The sequence below is a fragment of the Macrotis lagotis genome, chromosome 1 (genome assembly GCF_037893015.1).
Source record: "Macrotis lagotis isolate mMagLag1 chromosome 1, bilby.v1.9.chrom.fasta, whole genome shotgun sequence".
Taxonomy (NCBI): Eukaryota; Metazoa; Chordata; class Mammalia; order Peramelemorphia; family Peramelidae; genus Macrotis; species Macrotis lagotis.
The window spans coordinates 41,092,618-41,114,162 of NC_133658.1; the positions used below are offsets into that span (position 1 = coordinate 41,092,618).

At 37.5% G+C, this 21,545-nt stretch overlaps 1 protein-coding gene across 1 annotated transcript in view; it reads right to left on the reverse strand.

Annotated features, from left to right (window-relative positions):
- Positions 1-20,669: 20,669 nt before the first annotated feature.
- The window catches only part of CNGB1 (cyclic nucleotide gated channel subunit beta 1), a 106,332-nt gene continuing 105,456 nt past the window's right edge, over positions 20,670-21,545 (reverse strand). Inside the window, exon 37 of the mRNA XM_074211170.1 lies at positions 20,670-21,340. Coding sequence (XP_074067271.1) covers positions 21,002-21,340 — 339 coding nt within the window. The 3' untranslated portion in view covers positions 20,670-21,001. The remainder of the gene's footprint in view (positions 21,341-21,545) is intronic.

Consider the following 21,545-nt stretch of genomic DNA (forward strand, 5'->3'; position numbering starts at 1 on the left):
GATGCATAGTGATTGGAAACCTTTCCAAACATCTAAAATTCATGATCTTTTCAAACTTTTTTCAAACTGGTCTTTGTGAACATGAATTCTAATTCTCAAATTTAAATGGAGTTGAACCTTTTGAAGGATTTCTAGAATTTTCTGTAATAGTAAAGAAAACTTTGGACTTTGGAGGAGGAAATACATACCCCTAAAATGAGAATAAACACAGAAGAGTGCTACAAACGTTAGATTTTTTTCAAATTTAACAATAAGATTTAAAGGATTTTCCCCATTGTTTATGGAGAGAAAAAAATTTACAGGAAACTCATGGAAATTTTTCCAAATATTTCTGAATGAGTTATACTTTTTCTTCTCTCCCCACCCCAACTTCCATGTTTCTTCTGTACTAAGCAAAGTACACATTGGAATTGCCAGACAACACCTGAGATTTCAAAGGATCCGAATGAATTAATAAACCTCTTCCTCCCACTCCCTCTTCTGTTTTGGAGGAGAGGAGACTACCAGTAACAGGATGCCAGACAACACTACTGAAGTCTTCATCCACAGCTGGAGAATTCATGCACTGACAAATTTTGTATGCTCTTCCATTTTATGTGGTTTTTCTGATCTTTGCAGTCCATTCTATGGGAAAGCAAATGAAGAGTCCTTGAGAGGCTGAGTTTTTTCACAGGCTAAAAAGGAACAATTTACTAGCCCAACAAAAATAAAAAGGAAAGTGAATCCAAAAAATGAGATTTAATGCATAATTATTACATTTGTCTAGTTCTCAGAATTTGGAGTATAGGAACCTGAGCCAAAATCTTAGCTCTGACACTGATTTAACAATGGGCAAGTCTCCTACCAATGACTCAGTCTCCTCAACTGCAGAATGGTCATAATATTAGTTGCATAGCCTAACTCACAGAGTTGTTATTAGGAAAGCACTTTGAAAATAATAGTATATAGAATTGTCATTCATAAGATTGCTGATTTTATAGCCAGAAAGGATTTTGATAGAGACTGGGATAGGAGGCACATCCATCCACTAATAGAGAGCTGTATCTTCTCTGCAACTTATAATCTTAGTAATGACTAGAGTACTTGAGAGAGTAGATGACTTGTCGAGAGTCACACAATCAATAAGCAAGAGAGACAAGACTTGAACTTAGGTCTTCCTGGTTTCAAAAACAGCTCTATCAACTATCCCAGTGGCTTCCATTTAGTGATCACGAACTCTTTGTGGGGTTCTCTATACTAGCCTAAATGATTTGTAGTAAAAATTCTTTAATGGTTCTTTCAACAGTAATAACCACAAAGAATATTTTAAGTAGCATACTAAATCACCAGTTCACAACCCATTTTTATTTTTGAAAGGAGTTTGAGGAACAAAAGGTATTGAGAACCACTACATTAATCTATGCTGACAAGTCTCTCCTTTTACAGATGTGGAAACTCAAAAGTTAAGTGACTTGCCCAAGTGAGCAAGATTGTTCTATTTATTTGCTTGTTTATATATTTATTCAGGCAATCATTCCATTATTATCAATACACCTTGAAACACTACCTAAGCACCATTATAAGGAACTTTTCTCATAACAAAAATTAACATCTCAAATATCACTTTATGAATGTGAAAGCTGATGCCCAGAAATGTAAAAGAAGTTGCCCAAGGTCACCCAGCTTTTGAGGATAAGAGCCATATCTTAGATCTAATCCTTTCTTCTTCCCATTACACCACAGAGCCTAGCAAAGAGCTTATCCCATCTAGTTTGACTTCTTGACATTTAGTTCAACATTTCTTTCTAAAGTATGTGTAAAATAAGCTCAATAAATGGATTTATTATGATTATCCTTTGAATTCCTGTCCCTGTAAGGACACTGATCTCTCTGCTAAGGAAATCTCAGTACACTGATATGGCCAACATCAAGAAATCATGCTTTCTACTTCCTTCCTTTGTTGCTTATATGCCTAATATTCAAGAGACCTGATCCATGATGCCCCTATTTTCTCAGACAATGGTTTACCCCAAATTTAAAAGAAAAGAAATATCAACATAAACCCTGTAAGAATGGCCACCTCAATGAGCTTTCTCTTTAATGTAGCTTACATTAAAAATGAGGGTCTCTTGACAATTGCTCCAGTCCATTCTCAAGTATTAAGTCACTTCTTCATTCCCAGGTTTATAATTAAATACCATTTAGCCAGATTTTCTGCATACGGAGCAATTATTTTCTACCCCTAGGGATCTATTCCAGACACTTGTTTTTGCTAGCCTCCCCTCCTTGAGATGTGATTTAAGTAAAAACACTTTAATTGAAATCTCCAACTAATTTCAATGGTACATGTATCAAAGCAGTAAAGTGTTTGCCCCCAACTGAGACTTACTATAAACTTATATTGAGTTTTTATGAAAACACAAGCCGACAATATTCCCTTCCAAAATTAGAACAAATTCTGTTTTCAGACTGAGACTATTAAGTAGAAAGGAAGGAAATGGTTTTTATTTTTTTCTTATTAAGCACTTAGAATGTGCTGTGCTAAGCACTTTACAAATAGGTTCTTTAATGCTCACAACAACCCTGGAAATTAAGTATTATCATTCCCCACTTTATAGTTATCATCCAGCAAACAGAGATAGACCAAAGTTAAGGGACATGCTCAATATTACGTAGCTAGTGTCTGTGGACAGATTTGACCTCATGTCTTCCTTCCTTCTTCCTTCCTTCTTTCCTTCCTTCCATCCTTCCTTCCTTCCTTCCTTTCTTCCTTCCTTCCTTCCTTCCTTCCTTCCTCCAAACCTGGAGCTCTATCCACTTTGCTACTTAAAAAATAAATTTTTTAATATAAACCATTTATGGTCTTAGAATGATCTTGAAAACAATGTTGATAGTCTTAGAATAGCAGAATTCATATAGTTAAAGGGCTAGAAAACTGTTCCTACCCTTTGACTTAGTAATACCATCGTTAGGTCTGTATCCCAAAGAAATCAAAGGAAAAGGAAAAGGACCAGTTTATTCAAAAATATTACAGCAGCTCTTTTTGTGGTGGCAAAGAACTGGAAATTGAGGGGATGCTCTTCAACTGGGGAATGACTTTTGTGATGGAATACTCCTGTTCTATAAGAAATGATGAGCATGTCGATTTTAGAAAAACGTGGGAGAACTTATAAGAACGGATGCAAAGTGAAGTGAGCAGCAGCAATATTGTAAGATAACCAACTGTGAATGGCTTAGCTATTCTCAGCAATACAATGGTTCACAATAACTCATGATAAAAAAAAAAAACAGAATTCACATCCAGTGCATACTATTTTTCACTTTCTGAATTTTTTTAGTGGAGGTTTTTCCTCACCTTTAGGTCTGTATCTCCTTTCACAATATGACTAATATGGTATTATGTTTTGCATGGTTGAACATGTATAACTTACAGCAAATTGCTTACTGCCTCAGGAAGGGGAAGGGGAAGGAGGGAGAAAGAAAATTTAGAATTCAAGTATTTTTTTTAAGATAAATGTTAAAACTGTCTTTACAAGTAACTGGGGAAAAAATAAAATAATATTTAAAAAAATATCAGAGTTCAAAAAGAGGTCAGAGATCCTCTAATTGAACTGAAAAAAAAAATTGAACTCAGTTTCTCCTGACTCCAGGGTTGGTGCTCTGTCTGTCCACTGTGCCACCTACTTTCCCTTAAGTCTATACCACACACAGGAATCCTTATGTAGGGGTTAGTAGCCTTTTTTTAAGCTTGAATTTGATACCCCTTGTCTGGAGAGTAGAAGTTAAATGAACTGCCCAGGGTTTTTTGGGGGAGGGGGGTTGTCCTTGATTCCTAAAGAAGACAATGCCATCAGAGAGATGACGTGATGACAAGCACGTGAATTAGATTTGAGTGAGGGGATGCTGTGCTAAGTCACCAGTCTCGATTTCTCCTCCAGAGTCATCTAGGTCCAGTGACCAGATATGAATCAGGATGGCTGGAGATGGCCCTGGATGTGAGGCGATCAGGGATAAGTGACTTGCCCAAGGTCATGCAGTTAGTAAGAGTCAAGTGTCTGAAACCATATTTGAATTCAAGTCTTCCTGACTCTAGAGCTGGTGCTCTAGCCACTGTGTCACTAGTCACACTGCCAGCACAATCAGAGTCAAGCCTTGAACCTAGATCTTCTGGTTCCAAAGGCGGCTCTCTATACCAAGCTATTTATGATCATATTCTTTTTTTTTCCTTTGTGCTTTCTTTTTTATTTTAATTTGCTGACATAGCTCACTGACTCATACTGAGATTCCAGGTAACTAAAAACCCTGGGGGGCTTTTTTTATACAAACTGTTTTCCAACTGTACCTTCTCTTATTCTTTCCTCATTTAGATTTAAAACCTGAGTGTCTGACTCCACATTTATTACTATTAAATATTATCATACTATATTTTTCCCATCCTTCTAGCCTGTCAAAATTGTTTTGGATTCTGCTTTTATCATCCAGCAAATTAGATGAATTAGCTTTTTATCCTTCCCAGTTCTGAGTCATCCACAGATGTGATGCATGAATTTATATCTTAGCCCCATGACTTAAGGAAAGACAGAAATTGTTTTACATCAGAGAACCCAGTGATGAAGTTAGAATGTCACCATCAGCTTGAGGCTTTCTTACCTTTAATCAGTAGTAAAAAATAGAGATGGTGGTGGCAGTTAAGTAGTATAATAAATAGAATTTTTGGCCTTGGAGTCAGAAATAATAACAATTGGGGGTGGCTAGGTGGCGAAGTGGATAGAGCACCGGCCCTGGAGTCAGGAGTACCTGAGTTCAAATCCGGCCTCAGACACTTAAATATTACCTAGCTCTGTGGCTTTGGGCAAGCCACTTAACCCCATTGCCTTGTAAAAACTAAAAAAAATTAAAAAAATAATAATCATTGTTATTAATAATTATATAAGATAATATTTGGGAAACAGCATAGTGCCTATATAAATGTTACCTAATGTTAGGAGGTTTACAAAGATCTTTACAAATATAACCTAATTTGGTTCTCACAACAACCCTTGGGAAGTAGGCATTATTATTATTTTTTTATTATTTCCATTTTACATACGAGGAAACTGAGGCAGGGGAAGGTTAAGTGACTTGGATAGGATGGCAGAGTTAATAAGTGTCTGAGGCTGAATTTGAACTCAGAGCTTGCTGACTCTAGGTCTAGCACCATCTACCTGTTCCAGTCTTACTTTAGACTCATGTGATGTTGGACAAATCCTTTAATCTCTTCTAGCCTGTTTCTTCATGTATAAAATGCAGACGACAATAGCATCTCACAAGGTTCTCGTAAGGCTCAAACGAGATAATAGAAGGAAATTACTATGTATACCTTAAGTGGCAAATAATTGCCAGTTATGGCTCAGTGGAAAAGAACATGGTGTCTAAAGTCAAAAGATCTGGATCCAAATCCCGTTGTGTTACAATGTGGACAAAGCCCTAAAGCCTCTCTGAACATTAGTTTTCTCATGTGGAAAATAATGGAGCTTAGATGACCTCTAAGGTCTCTTTTAGTCACTCTAAATCTATGATCATGTGAGACCTAATTATAAATGACCCCCACATAGCTTTTTCCCAAAAATTTCCTTTGAAGATATTTGTTTCACTAAAATGAATAACATCGATTCACTATTTTTCCAACTTTAAGTATTTGTTCCTTGTCTCCAATCCCACATATGAAATAGCAGGGGCAGTTAGATGGCACAATGGATAGAGCACCGGCTCTGGAGTCAGGAGAACCTGAGTTCAAATCCAGCCTCAGACACTTCATAATTGCCTAGCTGTGTGACCTTGGGCAAGTCACTTAACTCCATTGCCTTAAATAAATAAAAATAAAAACACCAAATATGAAATAGCTTATATTATATTATTCCTCTTCCCTCTTCTTCATCTCCTCTCTGAAAGGCTGTTTTGATAATGATCAATAGGAATCTCTTACAACAGTTTAGGAAGCCTGAATGATTTGCTTTCTGAGAGTCACATAAGGAAGCTTACAGAGTTATTAAGGACAATTAACTATTTCAGAAGTTGGGGGATGTGGGAGATTATCTCCCAGATGGGAGCTGCTACAAACCCAGGCTTACCTGGTCATCAGGGACAGTATTGTGCAGTTTGCCCACATGATTCTAAAGCAGGGCCAATGATGCAGGTCATATAATAATAATCAATCCTCAAGCATTTATCAAGCTACTATTTGCCAGGCTCAGTGGGCATACAAGTACAAAGAGTGGAACGATTATTCAAGGAAGTCAGATTCTAATGAGTGAGACACATCTTTGTCCTTCGTACTTGAAGAAGACCATGACACCAGGGAGGTGATGGCATGACACACCTGTGAATTGAATTTGATTGAAGGGAGGCTGTGCTAAGTCACCAGCCTCACTTTCTCCTCCAGAGCCATCTGGATTCAATGGCCAGATATGGATCGCCATGACTAGAGATGACCCTAGATGGGAGGCAATCAGGATTAAATGACTTGTCCAAGATCATCCAGCTAGTGAGTGTCTGAGACTGGATTTGAACTCAAGTCCTCCAGTCTTCAAGGTCAGCATTTTACCTACTGCACCGTCTAACTGCCCTGAGTGAGGCAATAAATACATATAAAAGATATATATGTATAGCACAAATATAGTCATAATATTTATAATACATTATAATAACATTATATTTAATATGTACAATATTACCTGTAATATTAATTACATTATAATAGCTATAACATTATATTAATATTAATTATGTTATTGTGAACAAATATAATAAAACAAAATAATTAAATATCCCTAGTTTCAGAGAGAGAAAGGGCTCTAGCAGTTGAGGACATCAGGAAAAGCTTCAAGGAGAATTTGGTGCTTGAGCTGCATCTTAAACAAAGAGAAGGGAAGGAAGTACATTCCAACAAAAAGAAATGTCCAACTCAAAGGCAAGGAGGGGGAGTGAGGGGTTCTTTTGTGAGGAACAAAGTGATGCTTAGTTTGACAAAATCACTGAATATGGGAAGTCAGTGTCTAAAAAGATTGTACCAACAATATCTTTTATGTGTCTTTTTTTTATTTTGGAGGCAATTGGGGTTAAGTGACTTGCTCAGGGACACACAGGTAGTAAGTCTGAGGCTGGATTAGAACTCAGATCCTCCTGATTCTAAGGCTAGTTTTGTTCTAATAACTGGAACACAACAATAATCTTTAGTAGCAATTTGGCCAACATCCAAAGTTCCTCTATTCATTGTTGGGAAATAGCTATAAAACAGATTAAAGTTTAGAAAATTAGTCATCTAAATGGAATTACATGGTAAATATACTATTTTTCGTCATTCTGCATCATTTTCACTTCTTTCCTTCTGCATCTGCAAGTTATCCAACTTCAGACTATCATTTGTCAGTTCCTATAAATGAGGTGATAGCAGTCTGGGCAAATGATTAGATTGGAAAAATTCAAGGAAATGCTGAATGTTGTAGAAAAGAGAGTGGTTGTCATAGCTGCTGGTGCTTCTCCCACTGGTCTACATTAAATTAATTCTTGTCACTTCGCCAAGACAGGCTCCTGTGATGCTGGAGCAATTTGTTTCCCCCTAAAAGCAAGATACTGTAAAACTCACACAAGTCACATTTGAATTTGGAGATCATTTGAAGCAAAGAGAAAAACTGAAACTGACAAAAACAAACATATTAAGGGATATCACTCATATCATGAAAAAATTCTCCACTTCTGGTGAAGATTCATTGCAGAGTAGTTCTTTTCTCTTTCTTTTTTTAATTGGTTTTTGCAAAACAATAGGGTTAAGTAACTAGGTCACATGACTATATATATATATATATATATATATATATATATATATATATATATATATATATATTAGGTGCAGTGGCCTATATATACACAAACCCTTAGGGCAATAACAAAAAAAAAATCAAGAGAAGCAGAAAAAATGGGATATCAACGAGAGGGAGAGGAAAGTTATAGTCAAAGGAAGATTCAAAAACTGACATAGCTAGATCAGCACACCAAGAGAAGCCAACAATGGTGGCTGTGAGAAACTGGCCCAACTCACTCAAGGCTGCCTAAAATCTCCTTTAATTTCATGAGATTGTTTTATAAAACAGCTTGATGTATCACCATTTAGAAATTCCCTAAGTTTGGAATGCGTTGTAGCAGAAAGAACAGTAGGCTGGAAAGCCAAGGTCAAGGGTCTGATTTAAGGCCCATGTGATCTCACGCAAGTCCCTTCATTGCTATAAACTTTGGTTTCATCCAAAAAAAATTAACATCAAATGAGATAATGTGCATAAAGTGCTTTGCAAAACTTGCGAGCTATATAATTAAATTTGAGCTATTATAAAATGAAGGGACTGGTCTAGCTAATTACCAAGTTTTTAAAATTCTAGGAATCTATGCCAACTTGACTGCAGTCATTGGTTCTCTTCTCTTGGGTTGATCCATAGTACCATCTAGTGAAGAATAAGTATAATAGCAAGAAGGAAAAGATTTCCGAAACCCAGGCTTCATTATGTTCTACAAAGGAACAGGCCTGATTTCAGTTGACTCTTAGCCCTTTATCCTCTTCATGAAATAACTAATCAACTGCACTACATGTAATGAATTAGCCAATTAAGAGGCTTGGGAGCATATAAGTAGCAAACAACCCACATGTACTATGGGCATCTTGTTCTGGAATCAATTTACTGCTTGTTAATTTAATTAAATATTTTTCTTTGCAAGGAATCTGTTTCTAAAGAAGCTTTGACCGGTGACTCAATGAAACCATTAATTAAGCTAGTCATGAGTGGTGGCTCTGTACTGAACGTCTCCTTCGCAAATTGATTCTTTGGCTTGAATCAGAACCTAATAAGAAATCTTTAAATTAAATTTTTGCTACAATTAAAGGAAAGTTTCTGTGATGGGTAAAATCACAGGATCATAGATTCTAGAGCTGGAAATCTCCTCTAATCTCCTCATTTTACACATGAGGAAACTGAATGCTAGAGGTCAAGTCATCGCCCCAAGTTGGCACAGATGAGGAAAGTAAGGGGTAAAATTTGGGTGTTAAACTTGCAAGATAGATTTTTCTAAAGAATTCTCATTGAGTAGCTTTATTAAAAATAACTAATTTACTAGAATTTGTAAGAATTCTAAGTGAGCATAATATTAACTTTCTAGCCTCCAAGAAAAATGAATGAAATGGAACTCGGGAACCCTGAAACCTATTAATCTATGCTGTTGTTCTGAGTCCTTGGCACGGGACCATCGTAGAGGTGACAGATTATGGAAAAATTCCCTTTCAGTAAATTAATTCTTTGTGTACGGCTTGAAGCTAATCTATATCAAAGGCTTCTTTATAATGAGATTGCCTGTAGCCCATAACTCTGCTTAATAATAATGGGAATAACAATAATATATCACATTTGTATAATGTTTTCTGATTTTCTTTTTATTTAAATCTGATCTTCTGTTCTTTTCAGTTCCAGCTGTCCCCTTCCCCCACCCACTGAGAAGGCAAGAATTACTGCTTTCCATTTTTCAAAGAGCTTTTTTACATTCTCATTTCAGTCTCGTAATGGAAGTAGAGGTGATTCTAGAGGCGCTCAATGAATGAAGACACTATTAAAAACGCATACTATATCACAGTGCGCTGCAATAATTATTGGATGGCCGAAAACACATAAGCACAAAAGTGAATTTATATCAAATAATTTCCAGAGGATTTATTTCATGCAAAATTATCATTCAAATTATATTATGGAAAATGAATATAGAACAAAGAGTCAGTATCGCTACAGCCCAAATCAATATGAATTACAGCAGTTAGGTTTTAGGAATAGCTTTGAAGGAATGGTCCAAGGATAAACAATGAAAAAGAATGTAAAGGACTATGGGTGATTGACTTTGGATGTCCATACTAAAATGGCTTTCACAACCAGTATGTTTAATCACTATAGCAGGCTTAAGTGATATGATTTTCTGTTTTGTATAAGTTGCGTACACTTTTTTTACAAAGAATTTTGATGGGCACAGACATACAAATATAATTAAAAAAACAATCGCTTGAAATTGTAAAAATCAGAAACTTCCCTAGAGTATTTTAAAAGTCTCATGTGCAAAACTACAAAGGATAACATCCATAATAGTTTTCATTGTATATGATTTTTAAAAAAGAAAATTAGGATCAGGTAAAAATTATGGTCCTTATTTGCATATTTAAATGATAATACATTCATTCTTTCCTCAATTCTCTACTTTATTGGAAACTTTGATTTGGAAATTCTATTCACAGACTCCACTTAGGCCTCTTTTTTCAAAGATAAGAGGGCTTTGGAGATTTTATAATGACTATTTTTAACTCTGCCATGAATATTCAGCTACTCCAGCCTTTCTTTTGCAATCGGCTATATTCTAGTATCCTTGATTAATAGGCCTGCCAGTTCAATGAACTGATATGATCCCAACAATGACTCAGCCTGAAGACAGCCAGTTTTTTTATTCTCATTGTACCACTTCTTCTCTCATAGGTATTTCAGGTAGCTTCTAGCTATGTCTTATTATAAACCATTTTACTTTTAACCAATAGCAAAAAAAATTTCATTTTCATTTAGGCAATAGTTTTTATATAATAGAAATATAGTTTTATAGAGTATTTTAGAATTCCTTTTTCTCTGACAACCAGAGGATTCTGTAATAGTCTAAGTAAACATAGAGATCAATAAAATTATCACTAAATGTTTCTATTGAAGCTCAATCTCTGGGGCAACTAGGTGGCACAGTGGATAGAGCACCGGCCTTGGAGTCAGGAGTACCTGAGTTCAAATCCGACCTCAGACATTTAATAATTACCTAGCTGTGTGACCTTGGGCAAGCCACTTAACCCCATTGCTTTGCAAAAACCTAAAAAAACCCCAAAAAGTTCAATCTCAGAATGGGGAGAATTGTTCAGGACTCAGAAGGACCTGACTTCAGGAAAATAGTTGGGTATGGGGCAAGAAGTGGGGAACCAAAGAAAATATAAAATCATTAGGGAATAGAACCATAATGGTTAATCTTGCTTGTTTCCTCACTATGACTGGTTAATATAGAGGATAGATTCCATTTTCAGGGAAGTACAAGCATTCTCAGTAGATGCAAGACAATGATAAGAAGAAGGACTGTCTGGTCTACAAGGTCATATATTTCTGGCCCTTACTTCCTCCCAGCAGCTGCTTTCCCTAAAGAAAAATTCATCCTTTATAATATTGTTCCTCTATCAGATTTAATTTAATATTCAAACTCCTTTTATTTAGTTTCAGCCAACATGTGGACTTTTCCTGGTCAGTATCACCTGAAATATTCTACATTTGCAATATTGTTTATGGTATGGTCATAGTAACTATTCCTATCCAGGGAAATTCAAAGTCTTTTCTTTGAGTGACAAAAACAAAAAAAGAAGGGTGGGTGGGTGGGTTGGGGAATTTGCAAATGTGAAAGTATGTTATAAAGTCATTTTGATACAGACTAGTAATTCCTAGGTAACAAGTGGATAGAATGGAGACTCATCCTTATAAATTCAAATCTGGCCTCTGACACTTACTAACTGTGTGACCCTGGGCAAGTCACTTAATCCTGTTTGCCTCATTTTCCTCATCTTTAAAATGAGATGTAAGGAAAAAAATCTCAAGCCTCTCCAGTGTTTCTGCCAAGAAAACCCCAAATGTATTCTTTTGCAAGACTTTGCAAGGGTTAAGTGATTTGCCCAAGGTCACACAGCTAGGTAATTATTGTGTCTGAGGTCGAATTTGGACTCAGGTCCTCCTGTCTCCAGGACCTGTGCTTTATCCACTGCACCACCTAGCTGCCCCCCCGCCCCACGTGGTTTTGAAAAACTAGAAACGACTGAAAAATAAGTGAACAAAAAAAAGGAATCCCAGTGAATACAGTAGACATTACAAAAGCAGCAAGTCAAACCAAGCTGACAACCATTAATGAAATACCTTCTAGGAGACAGGACCAGTGCTACGTGTGAGGGATATATAAAAAGCTAACACTCCCATGAGGGAGACAATATACAAATGAGAATGTATAGATAAGATAGATTCAGGATAAATTAGAGCTAATCAGTGGATGAAAGGCACTAGCATCAAGAAGGACTGGGAAAGATTTTTATAGAATGTGGAATTTTGGCTGAGACTTAAAAGCAGCCAGGAAAAAACAGGAGGCAGAGAATAAACAGCGGCAGCAATGACCACCTATAAATTTTTCTCTTAACTGCCAATCTCCATAAAAGTGACAGCAGCTACATGGAAACCAACTGCTTCATCCCATAAGGACACCCAAATTGGATGCTAGTAAAATTTCAGGAATATAAATAGAGTAGTAGAAATGACATAGGCAGAACAAGAAAACTTAAATGCCTTTCAGTTTCCTAACAGAAATGGCTAGCCCAAAGCACTGAACCACCAGTCGTCTCTTCTCTTGATTTACCCATATTCTATTATCTTTGGATTGCCCAATTGGGATTCTGTTGGCAGATCTAGCCTTCTCTTGCTTCAGTGGTCCTTCTCAGACACTAGTCATACTCCCTTCCTAAAGTGATCACTCCTTCCAAAAGTGCTACCTTAAGAGGTGATGGTTCTTTGTAACTGGAGATGTTCAACCAGAGGCTGGATGACCATAGGTGGAAGAGGGGGGTATTTGTTTAAGATATGGGTTGGAGTTGATGATCAATAGTTGGAGATTGATGATTAAGCAGAATAATCATCAAAAGGCCACCCCTTCAGGTGCATAGTGATTTGATGATAGCCCCTTAGGCAGTTAATGATTTGGCAGAAAGAACCCTGGTGCAGGAGATAGGAAAACCTGAGTTCTAGCTCCCAGCTCTGCCAGTAATTAACTTTGTGATCTTAGGCAAGTCACCTTATCCAATTTAAGAAGCTTACTTAGGCTTCATTTTCCTTCCCCAGAAAATGAGGGAGCTGAAATAATAATATCATAAGAGATTCCTGATGGTGAGGGGTCCTCAGTCTACAGTGAAAATGAATTTATGGACTATTGTGAAGAATCACCTTCTTTTTCCATTTCCAGATTCGACAAGCAAAATCTAATTTACTAAACACACACACACACACACACACACACACACACACACACACACACACACAAAGAAGACCTTGAAATGTTTCCAGTTATGAGATATAGTATGATTGTGTCCTAAATCACACAGGCAGAGTAATTCAAATAATGCTGATAAGGAAAGGTTTGCAATTTAGGTTTAAATTAAATAAAAGTCTCTTGAATCAAATCAGCTCCTACACACAGAGAGAGAGCTGGTGGCAATATTGGGAAATTTTGGGTCAAGAGCTTCCTTTCTTTGGCAAAATGCACCCAAAATTTTGCCATCCATCTAGAAGTCAGTTTTATGTCTCCCCCATTATTTTGTGCTGTCTTTGAGGGTGGGGACTGATTTTGTCCTTCTTTGTATCACCAGCAACTTAGTAAAGCCCCTGATATATGTAGGAGCTTAATAAATGCTATTAATGGGTTTATTAATAGTCTTGAACTAAAATGCCTCTCACTCATGCCCCAGCTCTGAGGATTAGCGTGTTCAATTTTTAATTTAAACACCCCCCACATCCCCAAGATACACATGTTGATTCAAAATCTTTCCTAAGAGTCCCAAGAAAGAAAGCAACCTGGGATCATTGAGAGACACCTAAAGTGTTCTCTGAGTCTGCTTCTAAGGAAAGAGATCCTGGATCCCTTTGGCAGTCTTGTAAAGCCTATGGCCCCTTCGAGCTCTAGAATCCTATAGTGAGGCTGTATAAGTAATACAGTTGCATTTTTTAAGTGCATCAAAATAAAACACACTGTGTTACAAGATAAATCAATTATATTAAACTAAAGATGCAATTTTCTCCATCCAAGTGCATGGACATACCTGGGAATTCTAAGGGGATTGTCAGAGTAGGAAAGAGGAATGGTTTTGTTTGTTTGTTTTTTTAGGTTTTTGCAAGGCAAAGGGGGTTAAGTGACTTGCCCAGGGCCACACAGCTAAGTAATTATTAAGTGTCTGAGACTGGATTTGAACCCAGGTACTCCTCACTCCAGGGCCAGTGCTTTGTCCACTGTGCCACCTAGCCGCCCCAAGAGGAATGTTTGCTAAAAGGTTTTTGAGTTTTTCATGTGGGTTTTTTTTAATTTTGTTTTATTGTCTATCTATCTCTTTCTGTCTCTCTAATTCTCTCTCTTTCCTTAGGTCCTTAGGTTAATTGTCTAATATTCTATGTGGCCTAAAAGGACTAGCTCTGATTTGGTTGAAGGAAATCCCTCTACTACCCTCCCTATATAGGAGAAATCCCAGGTCCAGTCCCTGGTCTCTCTATCCCTAACAAAAGAATGGAATGTAGTTTCCAAAGTAGGGACTACTCTCCACTGGTTTTGTCTCTCCAGTCCCCAGCCTATCACCTTGCTTCTACAAGGAGGAGGTATTTAATGAATACTTGTTGAAATGAACAAAACCCCAATTTAATACATTAGGGAAAGCTGCATGAATTACATTTCATTCGACATCATCAAGTATTTCCCATGCATACTTTTTCTAGGACCAAGAGTAAACTACATCGGTAACTGATTCTTTGAGGACCAAATGGTCTGCCTAGTCACTGGAGAGCCAAGAATAAGCACATGAAGACATTTTTCAGAGAGACATGTGAATGATCATATGAGGAAGAACAATGATTACATGATGAAGAGGATCCATTCCAGGAAGCTGGTAGTAGGGAAGTCAGTTTTGAATGTTTGGAAGGAGGGAAAGAAAGAAGTTAATGAAGAAAAGGGAAGGCATTATTGGGCATAATTTCAATCATATTCTTGTTGAAATCCAGGAATAGTAAGCCCAGACAGTTCGGGTAAGAGAGAATAAAAAATATATTTGATGATTTTGAAGGTGCCATTTGAAAAGCAGGCTTAAGGGACAGGCTTAGGGGTTTGGATTTGATAAGAGGCAATATGTAGTATCTATAAATTCCCAAGTTGTCCATCATTTATAAAGCACCTACTTTGTACCAAACACTATGTGAAATGTAAGGATCTAATCAGGGAGACATCATGCAAGCAAATTGGAGAGAATCATCAAAGGAAAGGCACTAGGATTAAAGGGGATTGGAAAAGACATCTTATAGAAGGTAGTTTAGTTGCCATTTGCAGGAAAGCCTGAGATGGAACTGCAGTAGAAGTGAGTCGTAGACATGGGGAACAACCTCAGCTGGAAGACAGAATCTTGAATGAAAAAAAATCACTGGATCAAAGAGTACGGGTGCATAGTAGAAAGATGGAAGGGGTCAAAGTATGGAGAGATTTGAAAGCCAAAGAGGATTTCTTGTTTGACACTACAATTTATTGAGCTGGGATGGGTTTAGGTAAGGGAGGAATGACATTGGACAGGGGTGGAAAGAGACTTGAGGCAAAGAATTTTGAAGTATGGGAATCAGAGAAAACAATCTTTGGAAAACTCCAGTAGAAGAATATGCTATCTCCAGACCAACTTGTGAAGAAATCAGATCTGATGGCGTCTTAAGAGTTAAGTGGAACAACAAGGTGGTGCCATCATGCGCAGTGTTGTTTGGCATCTTTGTTAGTTCAAATCTGGTCTCAGCTGTTTGTTATGGTTTGTCCTTCATTCTTGAAGAGGACCAATGACATCATGAGGGTGATGTTTTGACTGCAAGTGAATTGGATTTAAGTGAGGCTGAACTGTGCAAAGTCATCAGCCTCACTCTCTCCTCCAGAGTAATTGGACATTGGAGACCAGTGGCAACATAGATCGGGTTGACCAAAGATGGCCCTGGATGCAATGGGAAACTTTGGTCTTTTGAAGCTAAAGTCTTTCCCAGGTCTCAGTTTATCTGATGAAACACCCATTCAGTGATTTAAGGCTAGGTAAGAAATGAGGCAAAGCATGGTCTACTAGGGGAAAAAAGATCAAATGGAATGGGAAGATCACCAGGGTTCCTGGTCAATCTCAAATACTTCCTTGTAGGATGACCCTGGGCAAGTCATTTAACCCCACTTACCTCAGTTTCCTTATTTCTAAAATAAACTAGAGAAGGAAATGGCAAGTCACTCAGTATCTTTGCCAAGAAAACCCCAAATCGGGTCATGAATAGTGAGACACAACTGACAGAATATGTTAAGTAGTTCACTGAGTCGAGATGTAGAAAAATAAGCAAGAGCAGTGGTGTATCCATTTGGTCCTTGCTCCTGGGAAGAGGGGGAAGGAAAGAGGGAAAAAAGAGGAAGGAAGGAAAGGAAGAAGGGAGGAGAAAAGGAAGAAAAAAAGGAAAAGAGAGGAAGAGGAAAAGAGAGGGAGGGAGAAAGAAAAGGATGAAGGAGAAAAAGACAGAGAGATTATATTTTAATAGGTCACAGTGAAACTATACTTAAAACTTCAGTTCCCATCATACAAAAAGCAGCCATGAGATTTTCCCAAACATCTTTAATATGTTTCACTCATCTGTCATACACAATCAATTTCTGAAATGAGTCCACAAGTCAAGAATATTGTTCTAAATACTTTGATTAAAATGTATTTAGCTTTGGGAGCCATTGTAATCAGAGGTCTTCACAGTCATTCATACTCTTTAATGAACCATCAAAATATAAATTGTCAAGCCCGTTTTCAGATTTAAATTTTTAATAGTTTTGTGGTTTGGTTTATTTAAAATATTTATATAGTAAAAATACAAGCTACTGAATACTTTTACTAAAAATGCAGAAAATGCTTTTTTTTAAAAAGGTTAATTGCATCACTCCATAAAGACCCTGCTTCAGGCCTCTGGTGTATAAAGCACAGTGATAACTTCACATTTCTCTTACATCATATCTGCAGCACTTGAAATGGGTCAGGTATAAAAGGATACTGGAGTCAAACAAGGATGCTGCTGATCTCATTTCAAAATGTATCCCGCCCCCCAAATAACTTTCTTGGGAGCTATAAGATGGCTTTATATGAGAAGCTGTCCAAGGATATTTACAGAATTGGAATCTTAAAGGTTGAATAAATATATATCCAGAGTTTCCATATAAAAGAGCTCACAATGAAGATGGATTTAAAACTTAGTTTGCCACCATACAAAAGAATAGTATACATCCTTTAAAAGTGCATTGCAAATACTTGAGCTAAATAATTGAGCCTTAGCAATGTTTCTCAGTTTTGAATGTATTTTGTTCTGATCATGTTAAAGATATAGGGTACAAGTAAAAGGTAATAGTTTTAAAAAACTGACTTTCCACATTTTAGAATAGTACTTGTCATTCTTTTTAAAATGTTGAATCTTTGCAATGAAATGGAAAATGCCAAAAGACAATTTGCAATGAACTCCAGTCATCCCTCTACTCTTATACTGAGAAATGTTAATAACAACTTGAGATTCTCTCTCCTGTTAATTATATAAGGTAGATGGGGGGGAATAAGGACATTAATATGTTGCCTTTGTCTGGATGAACAAATATTTCCATACTCCGCTGGAAAAAGACAAAAACCAAACTAAAACCGAGATAATTGCTTGACAGAAAGATTCCTACTCTCCAAGTGTCCATCTTGCTTGGCAGTCTTTATCTTTATCTACTTCCCCCTTTTCCATCTTCCTCAACAGTTCTGGCCCTTCTGGTTCCCCTATTTTCCATAGATGATCCTGCCTCCTACTTGCTGAGAAGACTCAGCTTTAAAGTCTTCCTCTCCCTCATTTTCCACCCTGAACCTCCTTTAATCACTTCTTTCGACCATTCCCAAGTATCTTTTATATTCCTCTTCTTCAGCCTATTATCACAGAGACCATTCATTACCTCTCCCTTGCAGGTCTTTTTTTTTTTGTTTTTGAAAGGCAATAGGATAAAATAACATCCCCAAGGTCACATGGCTAAGTAATTATGAAGTGTCTGAGACTAGATTTGAACTCAGGTCCTCCTGACTCCAGGGCAGGTGCTCTATCCACTGTACCACCTAGTTGCCTCCCCTTTCAAGTCTCTTAACTGGTCATCTCTCAGCTACTACTACCTTTGCCATTCATTCTCCAAGTATTCATATACACCCTTGCCAGACTCATCTTCCATAGCACTTAGCACAATATCTCTCTTTATAGTGGGGGTTCCACAAATGTCCATTTTATCTTATTAAAGTGCACTTAGCTCTGATCATGTCACCCATACACCGTTTACTAAAAAAAAAAAAATCTCCAATTGCTCTCCTTTGCCTACCAAATAAATTCTTTAATCTGATACTCAAGGTCTTCTTTAATTTGGACCTTCTTGAGCTTATTCCACTCCCTTCTGTGGCTTTCTCTTCTCTGAACTTGTGTTCTACTTTTCCGCCTCTGTGTATTTGCTCAAACTGTCCCTCCACATGTTTTATTAGCCCTTGCTTCAAACCTGCCTTAATTCTCCCACAGCTGAACGTAATCTTTGTACTCTCAGGAATGTTTGCCCTTCATTATATTCTCATAGGTCTTTTTTTCTTTATCTACGCACATACATATGCATGTGCACATCGCTCATATTCTCTGACTGGGAGTTCCATGAAAACAACAGTGATGTTTCCCTGATTCCAAACAGCACTTCTTTCTTTCCTCTTTTCCCTCTCTCCCTCACTCTTTCTCTTCTCTTCTGTCTCTATCTTGTCCCTCTTTTCTGTTTTTCCTCTCTCTCTCTCTCTCTCTCTCTCTCTCTCTCTCTCTCTCTCTCTCTCTCTCTCTCTGTTTCTTCCCTCTTCTGTCACTGTCTCTCTTCTCTGTCTCTGCCTCTCTATCTCTTCTTCAAACTGAGAATGGAATATAAGCCCCATATTTGCAGGCAGAAACTCTCTAATACAGATTATTTTTAGTAAACTCTTGAAGCTGATTACAGCTATCAGCTGTCGCCCTTTTCATCATCTTGACTCATACTTGTGACATGACCTTCTCAAAGAAATTTCACTTTAAATTAAATGGGTTATTTTCTTCCAAGCTGTAAGTCCTAAGTGAGACTTTTCTATCGCACCTTATGAACACTAGTGAGGCTACATGATTTTGTGAGGGAAAAGCATCCCACTTGGAATCTCATGATCTAAGTTTAAAAACTCAGTTCTACCACTCACCACTCATGTGATGTTAAACAAATGTTCTTGCCTTGCTGAACCTCAGTTTCCTCATCTATAAAAAAATGAGAAATAATAATAATAATAATAATCCTTTTCTACCTAGCTCAGAGACAGTCAGGAGATAAGTGCTCTGTGTCCACCAAAGCGCTTTTTACTGATGCTGAGCAGAGGGAGCAGAACCAAGAGATCACGTTAGCTACCAAGCACACATTAACAACTACATTGTGATTTGATCGCCTATGATGGAAGCAGCTCCTCTCAGCAGTTCAGAGATCTAGCACAATCCTGGAGGCCTGCTATGGATAATACCATCTGGATCCAGAGGAAGACATAAAACAAAACCAAAAAACCCAACAGAATCTGAATGGATACTAAGTTTTCCCCTTTATATCCCATGGTTTCCTTTCTTTTCCCTTGGCCCTAATTCCACATACATAAAATGACTAATATGTAGACATGTTGAACATGAGTACACATATATATAACTTTTACCAGACTGTTTGCCACTGGTGGGGGGGGGGGTTGGAAAGGGAGGGTGGTAGGAAAATGTGTAACTTATAAATATGTAAGTGGTGAATGTTGAAAAGCTTTCATGATATGTAGTTAAAAAATAAAAATAAAATATACCCAAAAGGTATGAGCTTTTGTTATTTGAAGCTATTCTCATCCCTAGAGCCAGGGAATCTTCTAGAGTCAGCAACAGATCTAGCTAACCGAGGCTCAGATCCTGCCCTTACTTTTTTTCCCATAGTGGAGTCCTAAATTTTAAAATCTCTAACCCATCCCTGTCACTGGCTCAATTCCAGTTTCAAATGATCTGGGTTAATGAAAGTAGACCTCTAATATGATGAGGTGAGGAGATGAGTGCTAAAATGTTGTATCTATTAAAGTCAAAGAAGAAAAATATATTTTCTATTTCTAAAAATAATTTGCTTTTAAAAAATGGTCCTCCATAGCACTTTGAGTCCAAAGTCACCAAACAGGACCACTCATAGCATCCTCCCATGAATTGGAAGAAAATAACCTGAGGGTAAAGTCCATACATTTATTCTTACCCTCCCTATCTATCCTTAGGTGTTACATGGACTGAGTGTGTGTGTGTGTGTGTGTTTCTGCATGTATGTGCATGCACTCATGTGCAAAAATATGTCTTTCATTATTTAAAACATACCTAGAACTAATATGTTAGTATGTTATGGGATGCTCAAGACAGATCAATAATTTTTATCGGGGACTGATTATTGTTGAGTCATTTCAGTCATGTCTGACACTGTGGTTCCATTTGATATTTTCCTGAAAAAGATAATGGAATGGTTTGCCATTTCCTTCTCCAGCTCATTTTACAAATGAGGAAATTCAGTTAAGTGCTTTGGCCAGGGTCAGATACTAATAAGTATCTGAAGCCAGATTTGAACTCACAAAGATGAGTCTTTCTGATTTCAGGTCTGGCACATTATTCACTGAGCCATCTAGTTACCTATTATTGGACATAGAGAATCCTTATAGCTTATTAAAATTGTGGCTAATGAATCACTCAATTAAAAAAGAAACAAACAAATCTTGGGGCAAGACTGTTGACCAAGTGTTTAATGAGAAAATGAATAGCAGAGGAAATCAGCAGAAATTCTTTCTGAGGTCCAAGAAGCCTTACAGGGTTGTATCTCTCTTAAAGAGGTTATGGTCTTCATTTCTAAGATATTAGCCCTGCAAGCTAAGGACAAAGAAAAGGCAAACCAAGTCCTATCAAAGATAGCTTTGTTAGTGAAGCTTATGGACATTTAGAATTAGAAGCTATTGAAAGTAAAACCATTTCTCTAGCTTAGATAGGCAAGTGTAGGTAACAGCTGGAACATAGAGGTCCAGATGTTGGGTGATTTTCTAGGAACCAATATGGGGTGGATTTCACTTGTCATCCTTCTTTTCTGGAATTTCTACAGAGAGAATCTGTTCATCACTGTCTGGGGCAGGACTCATTCGAATCCTGACAGAGTGATCTGTAGATTCAGACACAGCTTCCCCATCATCTCCTCCCCCTGACTTCTTGGGGGAAGATGAAGATGGAGGATGAGCATCTGGTGGATCTGGAGCAGCTGGCTCTGGTTCAGTTGATGGTTCTGCAGCTGCCGATCCTGGTTTCTCTGGGGCTGCCGATCCTGGTTTCTCTGGGGCTGCCGATCCTGGTTTCTCTGGGGCTGCTGATCCTGGCTTCTCTGGGGCTGCTGAGGTAGCAGAACGCTTGGCCTGGAAATAGCAAAACAAGTCATGAAATATGTGTATTCTAGAACTGGAAAGAAAAAATCAAAGCAATTATAAGAGATCTCAACTGAAAAGGATAATCTTGTGAATTGGGTTTGAATTCATGACTGTGCACGAATTCCCTTGATTACAATAAATATGAAAAGTCAGCTTACTGGTAATATTTTACCCTGGAAAACAATGCCAGGAT